General features: G+C 36.6%; 1 protein-coding gene across 18 annotated transcripts in view; it reads right to left on the bottom strand.

The window, feature by feature from the left end:
- BAZ2B (bromodomain adjacent to zinc finger domain 2B) overlaps window positions 1-19,127 on the bottom strand; it is a 157,029-nt gene that overhangs the window by 59,738 nt on the left and 78,164 nt on the right. For all 18 annotated transcript variants that reach the window (XM_074828385.1, XM_074828375.1, XM_074828366.1 and 15 more), the window contains 2 exons: window positions 6,857-7,018; window positions 5,097-5,290 (listed from right to left, as the gene is read on the bottom strand). In XM_074828385.1, the coding sequence (XP_074684486.1) occupies window positions 5,097-5,290; window positions 6,857-7,018 (356 nt within the window). The remainder of the gene's footprint in view (window positions 1-5,096; window positions 5,291-6,856; window positions 7,019-19,127) is intronic.

Here is a 19,127-nt window from a genome sequence, read left to right as displayed (position 1 = left end):
TCCGCATGGCGAAGCCCCGGGAAGCAGGGAATTAATTCCTCCTCTTGCCTGGCCTGCACGTGCAGCTTTTGCTTTCTCTATTAAACTGCCTTTACCTCAACCCATGAGTTCTTGCACTTTTGCCCTTCGATTCCCTCCCCATCCCACGGGAGAGAGCGAGCGGTTGCGTGGGGCTGAGCCGCCGGACGGGGTTAAACCACAATAATGGGATTCAATTTACTTTGTGAAATAGCTGTGAAATATGGAAGCTGTAGGTGGATTAAGTCTCATCTATTTGTCAATTGGCTGGTATCTATTTTTTTTTTTAAGCTAGGTTCTCTTTATCAATTCCTGTGATGAACACAGTAACACTTCATATCATCACACCCACTGCATACTGTCACATGCATTGTTTCACTGTTGGGAAATCTTAAGAATTTAAGTGTATATATTTGGATTTATTGTTCCACGCTCAATTCAGAAAGGTGTCAGTTGATACTTTACACAACAGTCAACGACATGAGCGTATGCAGACACTTAAAAATAACAGATCTAAATTACTGTGCCAGTCTATGGTAGGTCCTGTGTGTTTCATTACTGGTGTCCTTTACATCATTTACGTATCTTCCTGTTTAATATTTGGCACAGATGCAGAACATTTTTTCGTGAAGGTTAAGATCATAAAATGAAGGACAAGACCACAATCTGAAGCAGTAAAAGTAACAATGCCTCCTGGAATCGCATGTCTAGGATTCTATTCTAGTTTTTCCCCTTCACGGTTCTCTACCTATCTCTGTATATGGAAAAGGAAACACCCAAAACACTGCAATAATACTAAAATCAGAAATATCCAGTTTATTCACGATGCTGATGAAATACATATTCGTAACATCAGCTTCTTAAGAGATGCATGTAACAGTCTGGAAAAAGAAGCGTACATCAATGGGCTTACTTAGCTGATAGTGTCTACTTTCACTCATCAACACTTTAAATCTACCTTTACAAAATGTGTCAGCTGCTTTATCTTACAAATCTATCATTTCATACTGCAGACAAGAACATAATTACCATACCAACAAAGGAGTCAGAAACATTCTTGTGAAAAAGGAGGTGGCAAGCGCCAAGCAACATCCAACACAGAAGTCTGATTTCACAAAGAACTACCTCAAGTAACAAAAGGGACAGCTAATTTTGATGTGAAATTTAGTATAACTTGTAAGGAATAAAATGCTTCAAAACAAACTAGGCACTTAACTATATTGTGAAACACAACCGCTTCCCAGGGACTTTTTACTTCATAAATAGAATCTTTTGACATAGCTAAAACCAATACAAAGAAGTTGAATTAGTCAGATTCCACAAGAAGGGATGGCAAATTAGTAGCTTGGAGAAAATGTAATGATAGGGAAAATTTAAACTCGTGCATTTAGTGGATATAAAAGGATTAATCTTGATGGAGAAGTTTCTATCAAATCCAGCATAAAAGGCAAAGCAGGTAGGAGGTGAAAAAAAAAAAAAAAGCCAGTAAACTGCAGAGAAAAGAAATAATTCGGACTAAATCAAATCATGTAAGCCAGAAGGAGAGAAAGATAACTGTAAAGAAAAATTCTCTCTGTAAAGACATTTAGAACAACAAAAAATACTTGAAAGAAATTCTAAGAGCTTGCTGACACAAAAGAAAACAGTCAAAAAAGAGAAGGAAAAGTACAGACCAAAAAGTAAGTACTCTTTTACTTCATTTGAAATATACTGGATAGAAAAAGAGAGTACTAGACTTCTGAAGATATATGTAAGACCAGGCAGGTATTTATAGAATATAAAAAAAAATGTACCATTTAGAAAAAGATAATAAAAGACTCCTCAAGAAATATGCTCAATAAAAAATTATTATTAAGTTATATTAAAAGAGTAAATTTCACTTCGATTAGTTCTTCTACTGGCAAGAATATAGTCCTAAAAGTTGAAGCAGGAGTGGGTTCAATTAAAATAGATTTCATATTTTGTTTTGGTTCACTGACTTTTGCAAATGTGCTGGATGGTTATGCTAATTGAAAATGACCATTGTTCAGAAAGCAGTAATCTAGACTGAATAAGAGTACCAAGAAAAGTAGGTCAACCTTAATGACCCAATGGGATAGTCCCACAAAAAGATGACTAAAGTGACAGTTTCAAAATATTTTAGTCACAGTTTCAAAGTACTGAATTTTATAAAGGAAACACAACATGGTAATTGCCAAGAAGAGATATTAAAGGTAAAGGATGTGACTACAGTTAATAACCCAGCATCCTGATGCCAATTCTGGAATCTTGGTAAGTAAATGCCCCAAAAGCAAAAGCTCGAAGCGGATTCCCATCTCACCAGCTGCCCACAATGGCAGGCGACTTTCTCTAAGCCAAATGAGACTCAAGTTCACCAGCTAGGCCTTCTTTCCTGAAGACTGTTGCTTTACCAATCTAAAAATCCTGCTGACTTTCCTCATCCCAGAAATTCACTAATGCAATCAATAAAAAGGCAGTCAGTTTTACATTTCTTTTGTGAGGCTGAAGCAGCACATTCAGATGAATGATTATTTATAAAGTGTTTCTGCTTACTCAGTTTTATCTTGGCCACAAACAGGGTAGGCTTAAAGGAAGACAATTAAAGCATGCTGAAGTTATCAACACAGTGACCAGCACTGTAAGGTAACAGGGAAACACGGTTACCAAATTTTTGTATGTAAGAAATAAGTCATGGATAGTATATCAGAACATCACAATGACATCTATCTTCAATACAGCACCGTTATGCTCAACAGACATAACATGATACACCACAAATACACAGTGATGAGTGAGGATGTGGCACAATTTTAAACTCATGTTTCAGACAAGATTCGGGTTTATTGTTGCCCGATACGTAGAGCCCTCTGAATGATCAAATACACACCCTAGAAAAAGGAACTGGACGAGAACTTCTAATTACTACAACTTCGAAGATCAGATGCTTCTATCAACTTCCAAGTTGTTTTTCCACACATCACAGGCAAAAAAAATTATACTACTCTCAGACTATACTTTAGGATTCCCTAAGATGGTAGGGCAACAGAACTAGAGTTCAACCAGAAGAAAACATCGCACAAGAAGTAACTCTTTAGATTTTCACCAACTGTAAAAACAGCATGGTATGAGCTTTGCTTTTTCTTAAAAAAATTAAAAAATTATCTCTCCATCTTCTCCTCATGTTGGAGCTCTCATTTAGAGTATTTTGTATGTTTTTACTGGAAAGCTTGTTCAAATCATTACATTAACAAATACCAATTACCTCAAAAAGTTTCAGAGGAAAAGGAGTTAAGAATAAGGATTAGAAGAAAGTCTAGTACGTCCGCATATCAAGTAAGACCAGGAACAAACTCCAGTATTAGAAAAATTACTACAAAAACTTACAAAGCAAAACTGCTGACAACCTGAAATTTATCTGTATTAGATAGATAATTTAAATCTTAAGATACTAAACTAAACAAATTTAAGAAAGGAGGTATGCTAATTGATTGAGTACATTGTTTCACAGCAACTCAGTATTTAGCAAATTGAGACTGGAGTTTGAAACCAGTACCCACATCAAAAGAAAATATATCAAGGATACAGAACTTAAAGACAAATGATAACATGAAGGAGAAGATAACAATGCTGACAAACATCGTGACTGAAATTGGAAAAAAAAAGCAAAGAGGTGAAATTTTCAGTGATACCAGCTCAGTTTTCTGAATAAGGCAAAGAGCCAAAAAGTGAACTGAAAAGCTTCTGTTCATTTACTTAAGACATAAACTTTTGGGAAGGTATTCGGAGATATTAAAAGATAGTAATTTATTTGGTATTCTATGTAACTGCAGTAATAGTCAGAAATACAGAGACATTATCTAGAAAAAGCTTTACCTCTGCACCATAGAAACAAAGCTTACGTTTTGCACACAGATATCCAGGATAAAAGCAGAATTTTAGAAAGGAAAGAGCCATTTCTAGTATTTAAGCCTGAAAAAGTCTAAGATTTCCCAAATACTTATAACTACCTTAATACCTTCAAAAGTTATCAATCGTTGAACACATGAAGAACGTTTTGAAGGAAAATGTTCTTTAATATGTTAATAATTTCTCTATTGTCAATATATTAAACACCGTATCACTACACAAATATAATTAACCATTTCAGTGCTAACAGCTATTTTTATGCAGACACATGCAAACACCAACTGTCCTTTGAAAATATCAACCTTTCACCTAAGAACACTCAGATTCGGGAGCTGAATGTAATGCAATAACAATAACAGAAAGAAAGAAAGCAACAGGCACAATTCACTCACAGGACAAAAATATAAATAAATATCAAGAAATAGAAGTATTTTAGTCTAGATGGCTGCCAGTAGGGAATGACTCCTTTAGCTTCTATTTGGACACTAATCAGTTCCCCAGTGTTCCATTTCCTGCGTTTTGCCTAAGTAGTTCTGATTCCAAGAGTAGACAAGTTCTTAGGGAATGCTTGGGTCACTATATGAGGAAGTTTACTAACTCACCGAGACTACTCATATCTTTCATCCTAGATGGCTAAGTTTTTTGCTAAATCACAGCCATACTTCTTTCTTCTGATAAACAGGAAATTACTCCCAGAAAAGCATTTTTCCTTTAATGTCTAAAAATTTCATCTTGCTTCTGAATTTTTTTATATTTTAAGTTACACGAAAACATAATTAAACATATATATTTTATAATAGATTGCCATTTATAAAATATTGGTGTTAAAGATTATTTTTATAATTATAAATTAAATAAAAATGTTATTGCATACAGCTATTAACTAGGGGAATTAGTGTTAATGGTAGCTTTTGGTTCATAGGCATGTCAAAAACCCAAAATACTAAAAAAAGAAAAAAAAAACCCACAAAAACGAACAACTCAAAAAAAAAAACAAACCACCACCAAACAAACCAGAGACAAGGGTACAGACCTTGCTCTAATAATAAGAAGAAAAACACACAGTATTTTGTACTGGGAGAGAACACTTAAAAATGCTACTGTGTACACAATCAAAAGACTTACCATGTCAATTTTTTGTCTGAATCATAAGATATTTTCTGTATATTTACCTTATCTTTGATTTTGTCAGCTCTGGTGTCCAAAAGCTGAACTTTGTTTTGCTCCTGGTTGTATTTGCGTCCTCCTGCTCCTGAGGTTACAGCTTTCACTTGTCCTGCAGATGTTGCAATACTAGTGGATAGTACAGATGTGCTGATAGCAGACACTGCAGTGGTACTGTTCCCATTCAGTGATCCATTTATACCTTAAGATGACAGATTGACAAAGTGATACTGAAAAACATCTGAAGTAGCAGCTACTTTCTTTGAGATGTCCCAGTCACACTAATCTAGCTTCCATGAACACGTAACAAGATCCTAGACTGTTCACAGGTTACTCCCAATATATACTAAAAAAATCTGTCATCCAAGAGTCACTTCAATTTGCTCATGGAGTTATTTTAATTAAAACATCCAGAGCACCCATGACTTAAAGGACAAACACATTTAATGCTGTAAGGAGAGAAAAAAAAAAAATCTGAAATTGTCCATTTTTAAGCCCAAACTATCCTTGAGTTTATTCAGAGGCAGAAAAAAAAGATTCTGAAGAAAGAAGACACAAAAATATACATTCCAGTGAATATCTCACAGAATACTTTGTTTACCATTTTTAAGTATCAACCAGCTCCAAAGAAAACCACATGAAGCCCAAGATATTTTATCCATTTTGCAGTGTGTAAAATTGGGGGGGGGGGGGGGGGGGGGAGAGAAGTTGGGGGAACGCCATTTGAAATAACATCCACATTCAACCTTGCTTACTTATTGGTCAAGTCGACTACTGTTTCCCTCGAAAATACCCCTAACCACACAAACTGGCTATTCTGCAATCCCAGGACTGTTATTAGATTGATTCTGAAACACGCATCAGGTCCTAAAATCTACCAAAACTATTTAAAAAAAAAAAAAGCTTTTTTTGTACAACACAGAATCACAGAACATAATATCCTGAGTACGAAGGGATCCACAAGGATCATTACGTCTGACTCCTGACTCCACACAGGACAACTTAAAAGTTAAACCACAGATCTAAGAGCACTGCCCAAACACTTGTTGAACAGAGACAGACTCGGGGCCATAACCACTTCCCTGGCGAGCTTGCTCACCCTCTTAGTGAACATTTTCCTAATATCCAGTGTGAACCTCCCCTGCTGCTGTACACCATCCCCTCGCGTCCTGTCACTGGGCACCCAAACAAAGAGACCAGCACCTCTCCCCGCTTCCCGCCGTGAGGAAGCCATCAACAGCAATGAGGTCACCCCTCAGCCTCCTCTCCTCCAAGCTCAACAGACCAAGCGTCCAACATCAAACAAATGTATTTTACATCTTCAAAAGGTGTGCAATACTGCTGCATAAAATACTGGTTTGAAATGCAAGTAACGTCACTGGGCTATTTTCATTGAGATTCTGTAGCTGCAGCCATCCCTCCCTCCATGCCCCCCTACAAACAATTACCTGGTGACTGCTTCTTGTCTAGAGAGGAACGGTACTCACTATGGAAGTAGAAGGTCTCCTAAATCAAACTACAAACTTTAAATCTTTCCCCTTACTCAGTCCCAGTCAAACTATCTAAGGAAAAAGGGGGGGGGGGGAGGGATTATTAGTAGAAAGAGTATTTGGTTATTGAAAGCTCATACTTTTATGTCTCATGCTCAGCTAACAGAATCAGCTGTTTAGGAATGGAAAGAACTATGAGAGGTAATGTTCAAATTCCACATCTTTCTGCATGTGCAAAAATTCAATACACTTATTCCCTCTACAACCTTAGACGTTACCTTTTTCTATACTGCTGCGACTATTTTTTCCTGTAGTTCTTGAGTGGAATGAAGCAGGATCATGATTCTGTGCAGGAGGTGCAAACAGTGGTGGAATTCCCAGGAGCGGTGGGAAAAAAGCTGCCCCGGGACGAGAATGCATGTCTGCTGTTCGCCACCATTCTGCACCACAAGAAAATAAAAACAAACTTCAGTTGTTCTAATAACATATTTAAATATTTATGTAAGCATGTTGCTGTGCATGATCTAGAGCAGATTTACTAAAACTAGGAGTAAGAAGAAAACACAATACTTCAGAACTTCTTAAACGACATGAATTTCCTGCAGCAATTCTGGGCTTATGTCAATTAAAGCCATTCTGGTAAAGATTAATGCAGTTTTATTTAAACGCATTCTGCAAATAAATACTTAATAGAAAGCTATGTGACAGTGATCACCCCAAAATGAAACTGCTGGTCTCATAAACAGGATCAATATTCACAGGTCACTCTTGAACATTCATGATCACCTCAGCAGCCTTCCTACATCAGAACCATGAAAAAACACAACAGCTTTAAGTCACCTCTGCAATCTCAGTCTTGGAATACTCCAAAGCCCCCATCAGAAAAACACATCTGAAGCAGTTCCCCATTAAATGGCGTATTTAATCTCTAGCTGCTCTGTAGTAACTCTATGCCCACTCTAAGAGGTTTCTACCCTGGAGTTTGACACTGGCTTGAGAAAAAGCAGTCTCTATTTTTTTCCTGTAACATCCCTATTAAAATGGTTGTTTCACAACCAGAAACAGGGCTGCTCTGTGCTGCTTGTTACATAAATTCAAGTGGTTGAGCAAGGAATAAAGATTTATTATTTTAAAAACAATCTAATACTCTTTTTGGCTTTGTTGCTGTTTTAAACTTTAATCTTAAATGGTTATCAACTTTTGTTTCCCAGGACAGTGATAAGGTTCCTACAACTTTCATTTTTTAAAGTTCTTTACTATAGCAGCAATTATTTAGAACATTTATGCAACCCTTATGTAATCCTTTTCTGCAGATTCTTGAAACTCTGCAAGACCAAACTAGCTATATTTTTTTTTTAATAAGGCACTGCTGAGCCTAAACAGCCATGTTAGAGGCAAATATCCAGTGCACTGCTCTTGTCATAGAAATGGTGTGCAACTTTGCATAGAGGAATTTCTTAAAAGTGTCACAGTCTTCTTTTATAATATCTGCTGCAGTAGCTACAACATCATTTTGTAACACATTTATTTAGTCAACAACTGAAAAAAACACAAAGCGTAATTAAAGAACCTTTCAAATCCCTCTGAAGGGAAAGAAACTTTTGAAAGATCCTATGTTAAAAATTATGTATGTGAGAAAATGTGTTTGAAAAAAAAATGCAGTAATATTTTGTCAGGAAATAAAAATCTCTTCCAAACTTAAAACTAACTCTCCCCACATGCCACCAATCAAAACAGAAATGACATCACATTACAAGAAGCAGAAGAATCAGAAACATACCACATAAGTGCCATTGTGACAAGGGCTAGAAACATAGGTTTGATCTACATAAAACCTAAATCTAACAAGTAAGTGCACGTTAAATAATTCAAGTCATGGAAGCAATGTTATGTCTTGACCAGGTCCTACACTGGCCATACAGCTCTGTGAAGGTGTTTAAAGGATAGCAGTGCTAAGTGCTTTGGTACAGTTGACTCACACAAAAAAAGCTGTTAAAACACTGTGGGTTTTTTGCCTTTTTTATGCTTAAAGTATCAGATTTCTGAGTATACTTTCCCGTCCTATAATGAAAACTTTACTACACACATGAAACACACTGGAAGGCACAATCTACACAAGTAACAGGATGGACTAGGTGGTAAGCAAGTCTTTTCTGACTTCTGTGATTGACTTAAAACTCTACTGGTGGTGGAATCCCACAATCCTAAACCCAAGCGGGGCTGGGGAGCACAGGGTGCGACACCAGGGATGGACGCACAGGACCTGGCCAGCCAAGAAAAGAGGAGGTCTCTTCAAGATACCCACTTCCTGGCAGAAATACCCTTTCTTTGAACTACAGAAAAAATTAAGAAGCATCTTGACTTACTGCGTACTTTGGAGAATGTGTTACAGTATTTAACTTACTTTAGAAAGCTTTGTTCTCAGATATAAGATTTACAGAGTACGCAAGAGTGGAAAACACTAGATGAGTAACTGATATGGTGGAAGTCAGATGCATCATTTTGTATTCATCTCTTGTGCAATATGTTGGTATTTTAAAGGATGGGACACTACTGACTTCACAAGATGTCACCAGAAAAGCCCTTTACTTATGAATAAAATCAAGTAAGAAACAAGATCATGCTGGCCAACCCTATTACAGACAAATGATATGTCTGTAATAATAACACGCTTTTGAATTCCTCTGGCTTTCTACAATCGAGTACTACTTTTTTGAGAAACAAAAACATCTATTTACCCAAGGCATATTTTGCAATACAGCACTGTCCCAAGCTACAGCATCCCAAGAGCAGAACACTCACATTGAGGTAGAACTGCATTCAAACTAAGATGACCTGTCTTTTATTAGGAGCAGTTCAGCTACAGTTCCACACTGATGCTTATGGGGTTAAGCCACCCCACTTTCCAAAGTTATACTTATTTCCCTGTCATAGCACAGTACAGATATAAACTGGGGAAAAAGGAGAAAGAAAAAAAAAATTTAAAAAAAAAAATCACTGAGCTCACAAAAAGAAGTCAAATGAAATTTCCTTTTCCAAGTTTGGACAGAACCTCCACTATTAAGTCTAACAGACAAAAAGCACATTTATAAAGGAAAACAAGTCCATCTTATTACTGGCTGAGTACTTTCAAGAACTGTGGTCATGCCATCAACACATCCATGTAATAAAGTAGAATGTTACCTTGTGTTGGAAAATAAAAAAAGATCAAGCACTACTTTGGTTCTTAGAAGACTACTGTGAAAACACTGTTCCTGAGAAACTTGGCCAATATATTTCTTTTTTCTCATCAAAATTGTCCTGGGCTTAAATCAAGCCAATAGTCTGAAGTCTTTTACAAAGTCTGCTTAGTGGGTGAGGAAAGTTAACCCTCTTCTTTAGTTTAACATTCCTTGCAGCAACGTTCAGCACCTGGGGAAGATGCTAGCCGGGGATGTGCCAAGGCTGCAGCTGTACCGAGTGTTCCCAGGCCCCTGGAGCCAGCTGCACAGAGCAGAGCACAGCTGGATGGGCACAGGGAGGGCGCTGGGCGCAGCGGGCAGGCAGCATGCCTGATCCCACCTGTTCTGAATGTACCTCTGGTGCGGAAAAACACCACTTGTAATTGCACGATCCAAACGGATGCTGTGAAGTCCAACCTCAAGCTTAAAAATATTTTATTAAAAGCTTTTATATTTTAAAAGTTATCATTAAGTTTTACATATAGTATCTTCTTCTAGTATTGGCATTTCTACAACCCAGAAAATACCTGAAAACATGAGCAACTCTAACTAAAGGTTTCTCACTAAAAATGAAAAGAGGCATTTTATTTGTCATGGCAATTTCTGTTACCAGGCGGTTCCTTTAACATACTGAGATCAGAAGCAGAGGAATATCCTTTTATAAGCAGAACTGTTTGATGTATCTATCCTTAATAAACATGAACTATCCCATTTCAGAGGTCAACAGGGGCCTACAAAACACACAGTGCACAAACTAATAATGAAGTACACAAAATAACAAAGATATCTTGCACACATTTTGTAAATTTTAAAATAGAACTCAAACATCAATAACCAATCATTTTTGAGATCTAAAATGAAACATATGTAAGCTAGTTTAAAACAAACAAACAAACCAACCCCCACAATTTAAAGAAAACTATTGATCATGATCAATTTAGTCCTTACTGGTATCAAAAGTACAAAAGATAATTTCTAGGGGAAGCTGCTATTATATTGCTTAAACATTGTATTTCATCTTTTTAGCTATGGTCCTAGATGAATTACATAGAATTAAATACGGCTCAATTTCTGAAGATGATAAAAAAAAAAAAAATCCATTTTAAATGGCAGATATACATTAGTCCTAAATCTTTTTCCACAGCAGTTAGTTCTAAACTCACACTATATTTCCAAAGCTGGATATGAAACAACTGTAGCCTCCGTTTTGGCAAGACTCTTCTCCTTTTCTTGACTGCCTTAAAGCTTTGCCTTAAAGCCAAAAAAATACTTTACAATAGGGTAGTTTTCACATACCTGGGCTCCAAAATAGCATCCAAAAAGCAAAGGCACCATTATGAAAGACATTTTTTAAACAACTCTCATAATTTCCTCCCCCCCTTCTTAAATTAACAGGGTTACCTAATCAAAAAACCAACCGTCTACAGAAAAGGTTTTCAATCTGTGGTTTTAACAAAGAGAAGAAAGAAAATTAAGTCTGGTATCTACAAACTTAGCAGCCTATGATATGCATTTCCCTTAGAAAAGATTTAGGAGTATAAAAATCTAAAATAATGTGAACTCCTGGAATGAGACTCTGAGAAACTGTTTTTTTAGAACAGTTTACATTAAGGCCCCTCAGTACTGGTTGGAGTTTTAGTGGTTTGGTTCTTTTTGTTCTTAGTGGATTTATATAAAGTTGAACTGGTTACCCTGAGACAACGTGCAGTCCCAGTCCTTGGAGGTTTCCAAAACCAGAATGGGTAAGGGCCTGGGTGACACGGTGTGACACGGTCTGACCCTGTAAGACTAGAGGCCTCCTGATGTCCCCTCCAACCTGAGATTTCCTATGAACCTACAAATTTACAAGCACTTCTCAGTGTAAACTCAAGACAATATCCCAATGATATTTTCATTTTGCAGCCATATTTCGGAAATACACATTACTCAATTCCAATCCAACTATTTTAATTACTCTTTTTCAAGAATCCAGTTCTCTACCTCATTTCATCTTCTTATAAACTGTAATCCGTGATAACTTCTTAAGAGTCAGAAACTGGTTTTCTGTTTAAATCTATACAAGGCAAACTTTTTCTTTGCATATATAGGTGATGAAAGTAGCAAGAATCAATACGTCCACATGCGTGTAAGAGCAAACTATTTACAACTAGTTCTATTTAGCAGCTTACACCTCCCATGAAACTCTACACACAGTTATGACAAATATACCTAAAAATATAGCAAATATTTAGTAGTAAATAAAAACATTTGTTTTCCTTCAACTAGATGTGTTTTCTTTCAATTTAAATTTTTAATTTACAGAAGTATTGCCAGCATTCTGTACCACTCTAGAACCTTGTAATTTACCCAGATTTTTATTTTTAAATTTGTTACTATGGACAGGTATAAGCATAAAAGCCATTTTAAGCTGCTTTCTTGTAATTGGTTAGTGTCCAGAACAACATTCTGACCTGACTTTTGACACTAATACAGCTATACCACAATGATTCATTTCCCATTATGACTGCATATAGTGGACATACAACAAACTCTCACAACGGGCACGTACCTGTCACCATTTCTAGCCAAATCAGGCCACCGCTGTAATTTGATTCAAGGACAGAACCAGCCAGTGCAAGGACAAGGTTGCACTCTATCATCTTTGGAAGGTCATGCAGGTTAGGGGAGGTGTCCAACAACTGGAGAAAGGCCAATGCTTCACCCATCTTCAAAAAGCACCAAGAGGATGATCAAAGGAACTACAAATCGGTCACTTATGCTAAACACTGCAGTGAGCCCTCTGTACAAACCACATAGGAACACATTCCTGGGCACATGCAGAATGCCTTCTATGATAAAATTACTGGGCTTATGGACAAGAGGAAAACAGCTCGTGTCATTAACCTCTAATTAAGCATGGCTTTCAATACTGCCTCCCGATAATAATATTTAATCCAAATTAGGACAGTATGGTCTGGATGAGGTGACAACTAGATGGGTAAGAAAACAGTGGGATGCTCAAAGGCTAACGGTTAATGGGCCCTATGCTACCCAGATGCCTGTCACAAGTGTAGTACTGCAGAGTTTTATCCTGGGACCTGTCCTGTTTAGCACCCTTATCAATGACCCAGAGCAGGAAACGGAATGCTTTCTCACAAAGTTTGTGGAAGACATCAAACTGGGGGGACAAGTCAATCCACTTGAGGAAAGGGCTGGTATCCAGGGGGACCTAGACAGGCTGAGGGAACAGACTGGCAGGAATCTTCTGAAACTCAACAGGAACAAAAGCAAAGTCCTGCACATGGGCAGGAATAACCCCTTGGAACAATAGAGGCTGGAGACTGACTGGCTGGGGAACAGCTCTGCAGAAGAGACTCAAACACGAAGCCATGCATTAGCCAGCACACTGTGCCCTAGCAGCAGTGGTCAGCAGCAGGCTGGGCTCTATGAGCTGGGGCAGTAAGGATCCCTCTTAATTCAGTACTCTTAAAACTGCATTAAGACGACTGTGTACTGTTTGGGGTCCCAAAAACAAGACAGACACTAACCTTGCTATAATTATGAAGCTGGACTAGATGACCCCCTGAAGTCCTTTCCAAGCTTAATTTTTCAATGATCTACATCTACAGATATGCAGAGACCCAGGGTAATTCTGAACAAACAAGCGACTGACAGAAGCACTCTAGCTATGCAGGCTGAAGCTCCAGAAGGCCAATTTAATGTACTTCTCAGCCGGATTAATTAACCTGTGGGATCACCAGCACAGTGATATCACTTGTTACAGCCTAACCAGCTTGACCTTCTCTGTGGTATGTTTTACTGAACTACAAAGACTCAGCCTACACACATTGGAGGGAATCTCATTCACGTGTGTAAACAGTCTCTCACTGCAAGGAGTGTCCCACCTGAACAACTCGCCCCTTTGCCCTAGCACAGAAATAGCATCATTTGAGTTTTTCGTAAACACGTTTCTTGAAGAGGGGCAGACAATAACCCCCCTCTAGGCACTGTTTGTTGGGGGTGGGCAGTGGAGCATTATCTTGCTGCTTAGATGACAAATGACAGCAGAGGTGGGCTACAGCAAGTGAGTTCCAGGATTTGTCTTCTACGCAGTGGCTATAACATGTTTTTTGAAGAAATCATTTCAGTAAATTTTACAGTGTTCTTCAAACCTCCTGCCAGAAGTACGGAAATTTTTACATGCAGCAATGAAAATGCCAACAAGTCCAGTCACAGTGCTTATTTAAAACTTTCCAGGGCAGGTACTGATCCAATTCATTATCCTCTAGCAACCATTTTTTATTCCACATTCTCATAAAGAAACAAATGTATTACAGAAGACCTATTCCACCTTCAAGCACTGTCTTCAGTCACACCACTGTGATAAAACTTACACATTTCAGACTACAAACAATGAGTACATCCCATCATTATCACAAAAATCAGACTAGGGTTATTAACAGTTGATTCGTTTTTTTCTTATTAGAAAGCCATTATCCCATTGCCAGGCTTTCACCTTAAAAACTAATATATCAAAAATTTCATGGCTTCATCCCTCTGCAAAAGTGGAATGAATTAACTAACAGAAGATGCAAGATATTCTTCACCTCTCCAAGAAAATCATCAGAACAAGCAAAACACATTGAGCAATTCTATCTGTAGAAATGAACTGAACAAAAGGTGATTCAAACAACCCACTAGAAATCCTAGAGGAAAGCCTCATCTAGCAACAGTTAACCTCTATTGAGCCACCTTCATATTTCTTGTTGGAGGAATATCCATTTTTAAAAAAGAAAAAAAAAAAAAAAAAAAAGGGCAAAAGCATCAGAAAGACCAAACAGTCCCTGTTTTCCAAAAAACTCACTTTACCATCAAAGGCCTCTGCAAACTGACCACACTTTTGGAGGCCTTTGTACACTGAAACCACTAGTTGACCTTGTTTGTTAATTATATTCCTCCTAGATTTTTTTATTGCTAATATTGTGTTAGTGTATATAATGGATAATTTTGGAATGATCTCCTGACTGCAGTATCTCATCATGTTAGGTGTTATGAACACAGGGAACTCACTAGGATTTTTCATTTATTAGCAACTACAAGGCAAAATAACACATACAGAGTCCAGGAAAATTCCTCTTGTTGATTTCAAATTTCTGGTTCAGGTACTTTTTTTGCCTTTTTTGTCTCCTCCAAAACAAGAATGGATTTGCACTTGATTTCACTGACACTATTGCAAGTGATGTGTATAGTGAGTATTTCTTTATACTTTCAGTCTGAGTTTAAAAACACTGTATTTCAGTTCTATGTTTGCTGAACTTAGTTGGAATGTCTTTAACCTCACTCAGTAAATTATCACATTAAAAAAAAAAACAAACAAACCTCATTTCTGCACCTTCTTCCACAACTGATGTCCACATTCAAGTAATAATACTAAATTTTAGTTACCATCTGCTACACAGTTCAATTAGGAAACATCACAATACTTTTTTTGTGGAGGTTTTTTGTTTGTTTGTTTAAAAAAAAAATAGTAACCCTTGCTTCTCTCTCACAGACCACAGTGGTGATTCTTAACGGCGCTGATGAGCAGCAACGCATTGCAATGTCACATAATACCTTGAAGGTAGGTCAAGTTAAAACATCCTTTGAGCTTGGTAAATTTATCAACTTCCTTCCTCACCCAAAAAAAAGAGTAGGTGACTTTATAGTATATTACAATTATGGTCTTTTAAAAAAATACACTGTGTGCTACCTAAGCCATTATATAATGTGTCCAGAAAAGAAAAGACATCAATTTTTAAATATGCATGTAGAAACATGGAAGAAGTAAAACATAAAGGAAAAATGAAAGCAAAGTCTTGTACCAATAAACTGTAATGACATTTTTCCTCTTTCTTATTTGATGAAAACATTAACAGTCTCTCGCAATTCTAGTATTTCCTTAGTTTTCTTATTTTAGTGTTTGCTCTTCAAGTTACTAACTTACTGTAGACATGCTCTGCATAGCAAAATTTCATACTAAACGCACTCCTTAACAGTCTTGATTTACTTCAAATAGGTCAAATATTTCTGAGCACAGCTTTTGAAATTCTACTAACCACTATGCAGATAAATGATTGAAAGCATTACTCCACAAGGGCAACATATATTTCAACAACACTGGTCTCTTAGTAACGAGGAATGATAACTGTAAATGCCTTTGTTAATATTAATGAACTTCACAGTGCAATATCAGGTTTTCAAAAGAGCTAAAAAGGAATAAATATGTAAATAATACCTTAAAATACAAAGCATCAATGCTCCAAGCAGCAGACATACAAAAATAACATGGTATTGCTAACAACGCTAAGGACATTCCAACTTACACAGCAAACCTAGATAACTGCTTAGGGTGACAGAAATTATTGTGTATTTTCCTCCTTTCAGTGTTGCTTGTTAATCATTATAGTGCTAGCGAAGTCTGCCTTCTACATGCCTCCCAACAGCAGTAAGTCTTCTAAACTCCTCATATGCACAATTCCAAACTATTTGTATGCATGTTTTCATAGTAGTGGTGAATGTCCTTCAATGTAAAACGCATGGAAAAGGCTGGGAATGGGTTTATATATACACATAAGTAACAATCATCCACTCTTATCATTGGTTTGAACAACAAAACCCCTCATCTGAATAGAGAAACATCAAAGATACCTCTTAATTTAAACGAAGAGCAAAGCACTAGGTAACTCATTAAAGCATTCAACACCCACCCCACCCCCAATTAGCATTTTAATAAACTCTGAATATGCTCTCACAGAAGCAAGTACACAGGTAACAAATATGAATGCAATCGCAAGGACTACATCTTTAACTTTCCTTCATAAATCATAGGTTAAAAAGAAGCTAGTCTTGAACTAATTTTCTAAAAAAAAAGAAATTTTCAAAAGGGATTGACAGAACTGCACTCTACTGAGAAAGCTGATACATAATTTAGGCACAAACACAGCAGATTATTAACTCTGAGGAGTAAGAATACAAGGAACATACACAGATCACTGATCTACTAAGCCATATTTTAACTATCAATCACATGGCAACTCTCAATGAGGCTTGATTTAATGTAAGTCCTTAATGTGGTTTGAAATGAAATTATCTGGGTGCTGGAATACAATGGCTTAACCTCTAACACCCAAAAAGCAATACACTGAAATAGTCTTTCAATGTTGTTCTATGTTGTTCAGTGTTCTGTTTCAATGTTCTACTAAGTCTGTTCCTTACAAATAAACTTCAAATTCCATGTCCAAACAATACTCAAAATTGTTCACTCAGCTGTGTAGTACTTAAAAGAAATATTAGACGAGAGAAAATTTTAAAACATGGAAGTACCTGAGTTATGCCTACTAAAGTACTTTCTCTCCCCACCCCTTCTTTCTGCTTTTATGTTCTTCAATAACCTTGAAATTTTTTTTTTTTTTTTTTACATCTGACATATTATTCTCATAGTCTTGTCCCTAACAAAGAGTTTAGCCCCTACCTGGATTGCACTTCACTGTGCAGTCAAACACATGAGAAAGAAATCAGCTTCTGGCCTATAAAGGTAATAATATGAAGCAGGAAGTCTAAACAAGGCTGGTATCATGTTTAAAGAATAACTGATAAAAATTAAATTAGAGACTGCTTCTTAATAATATGTACATAAGACACTAAAATTAAGATGTACTGTCTTAACATAATTTCTAAAAATTGAGAACTTGTGACATAAGAGTGTATAACATTATGGGTACTCTGTTAGTATCAGAACTGGCAATTGTACTCTACTATTGTTCACGCCCTTGTTCTTAATCTAATCATCTGCATTGCTTTAACTCTTATCACATTCTCCCTCAACATTTGAAATTGTTGTACATTCCACAAACTGTAAATCACCACTTTGTTTTTATGTATCCATTTCAATTTTGCTATTGTCACTTAGCATTCAGAATCCTTAAAATCTCAGAAAACAATACCTACAAGCCTCAGATGAAAATTTTGACAAAACTAAGGACTATAAAAAACACCACAAAAGGAATTTGTTTATGCAGTTTTACATTTTAGGCACTAAACTGGATCTCTCTCAACATTTATTCTGGGAGCCACAATGTCACTTCTATATAAAGACTGAGACAAAGAAATAGCTGGTGTTAAAAAAAAAATAAAATCTTTGTTACTATAAAATGGAAAAATCAAGTGGAAAATTACAGACTTTTCCAATTAAAACATTCCTGTGACTTTGTGCATTTATGTCCACAATTGTAAAATTCTTCTGGGTCTCATTTAAGGAGAAATAGTGGACTCCAAAAAGACTGAAGATTCTTGCTTTGATAGAAGCAGCTTCTGTTTTGGGGAAAAAAAATAAATTTCTTTTTATAAAAAGTTAATGAACATCCTTTTTTTTGAAATTAAAGAACTCTCCAGGTCTGATAATATCAAAACAGTAAGATTCACTTGTTTAGCTTTGAACAGTTTCACATGCTGGCATTACTGCCCCTCAAAGACAAACACTGAATTATCCTATCATTTACTCATGTGAGAAAAGGCTGTTGATTTATATTCTTCCAAAGTTGCTAACATTCTAGTGAGGATGAATTAAACCTCTTTCCAGAGTCAATCTTCTTTTCCAATGCACCTTCCTATTTTCAGCAATGGGTGAGTAAGAAGAAAGCAGGTAAAGTATCTGTTTACTTGACTGGAATGCTTCAACTATTCAGCAACTAGTGCTGCATTAACCAATTAAACTAACAGTATGTGATATATTCTATAATGGTTTCACACAGGTGCTTTGTCTGTTTGACTTGGGAATATGCCACAATAATTTATTTGTAGTGTAATCTGCCTGGTAAAGCATACAGACTCGAGACCTAACTCACCATGCATCGTGGGGACCTGATAGGGTATGCAATCAAGTTTATTGCAGAGACTACTTAATAGACTATCGATTGCTGCAAAGAAAATAAACAGGTGAATCGGAATAAAAAGAATCTCTCTAACCTAATGCATATATTAAGATGCCTTTACCTTCTCTCACTAAGAATAATTGTTCATTCTTAAACAATTATTAGATGCTAGAGAAATGCATTTTTAAATGTGAAGATAATTTAGTATCAGATTGAGATTGACAATTTTTTTTTTTTTTTTACATATCACAGAAGTGAAGAACAATTCAGCTTAGAACAGGCTATGATACTACTCTATCTTGACTACAGAGCATCTTGTAAATTCAAGAAAGTTTTGACTCGGTGAAATTGCCTTTCCAGCCATAGGTCAATCATGGGAAAACAGTCTTTGGCTGGTTGACAGCATAAACACTTCTGTGAAGTTTCTCTAGGACAGTGTA

Source organism: Strix aluco, chromosome 6 (assembly GCF_031877795.1).
Source record: "Strix aluco isolate bStrAlu1 chromosome 6, bStrAlu1.hap1, whole genome shotgun sequence".
NCBI lineage: Eukaryota > Metazoa > Chordata > Aves > Strigiformes > Strigidae > Strix > Strix aluco.
This window is presented reverse-complemented; position numbering and strand designations above follow the sequence as displayed.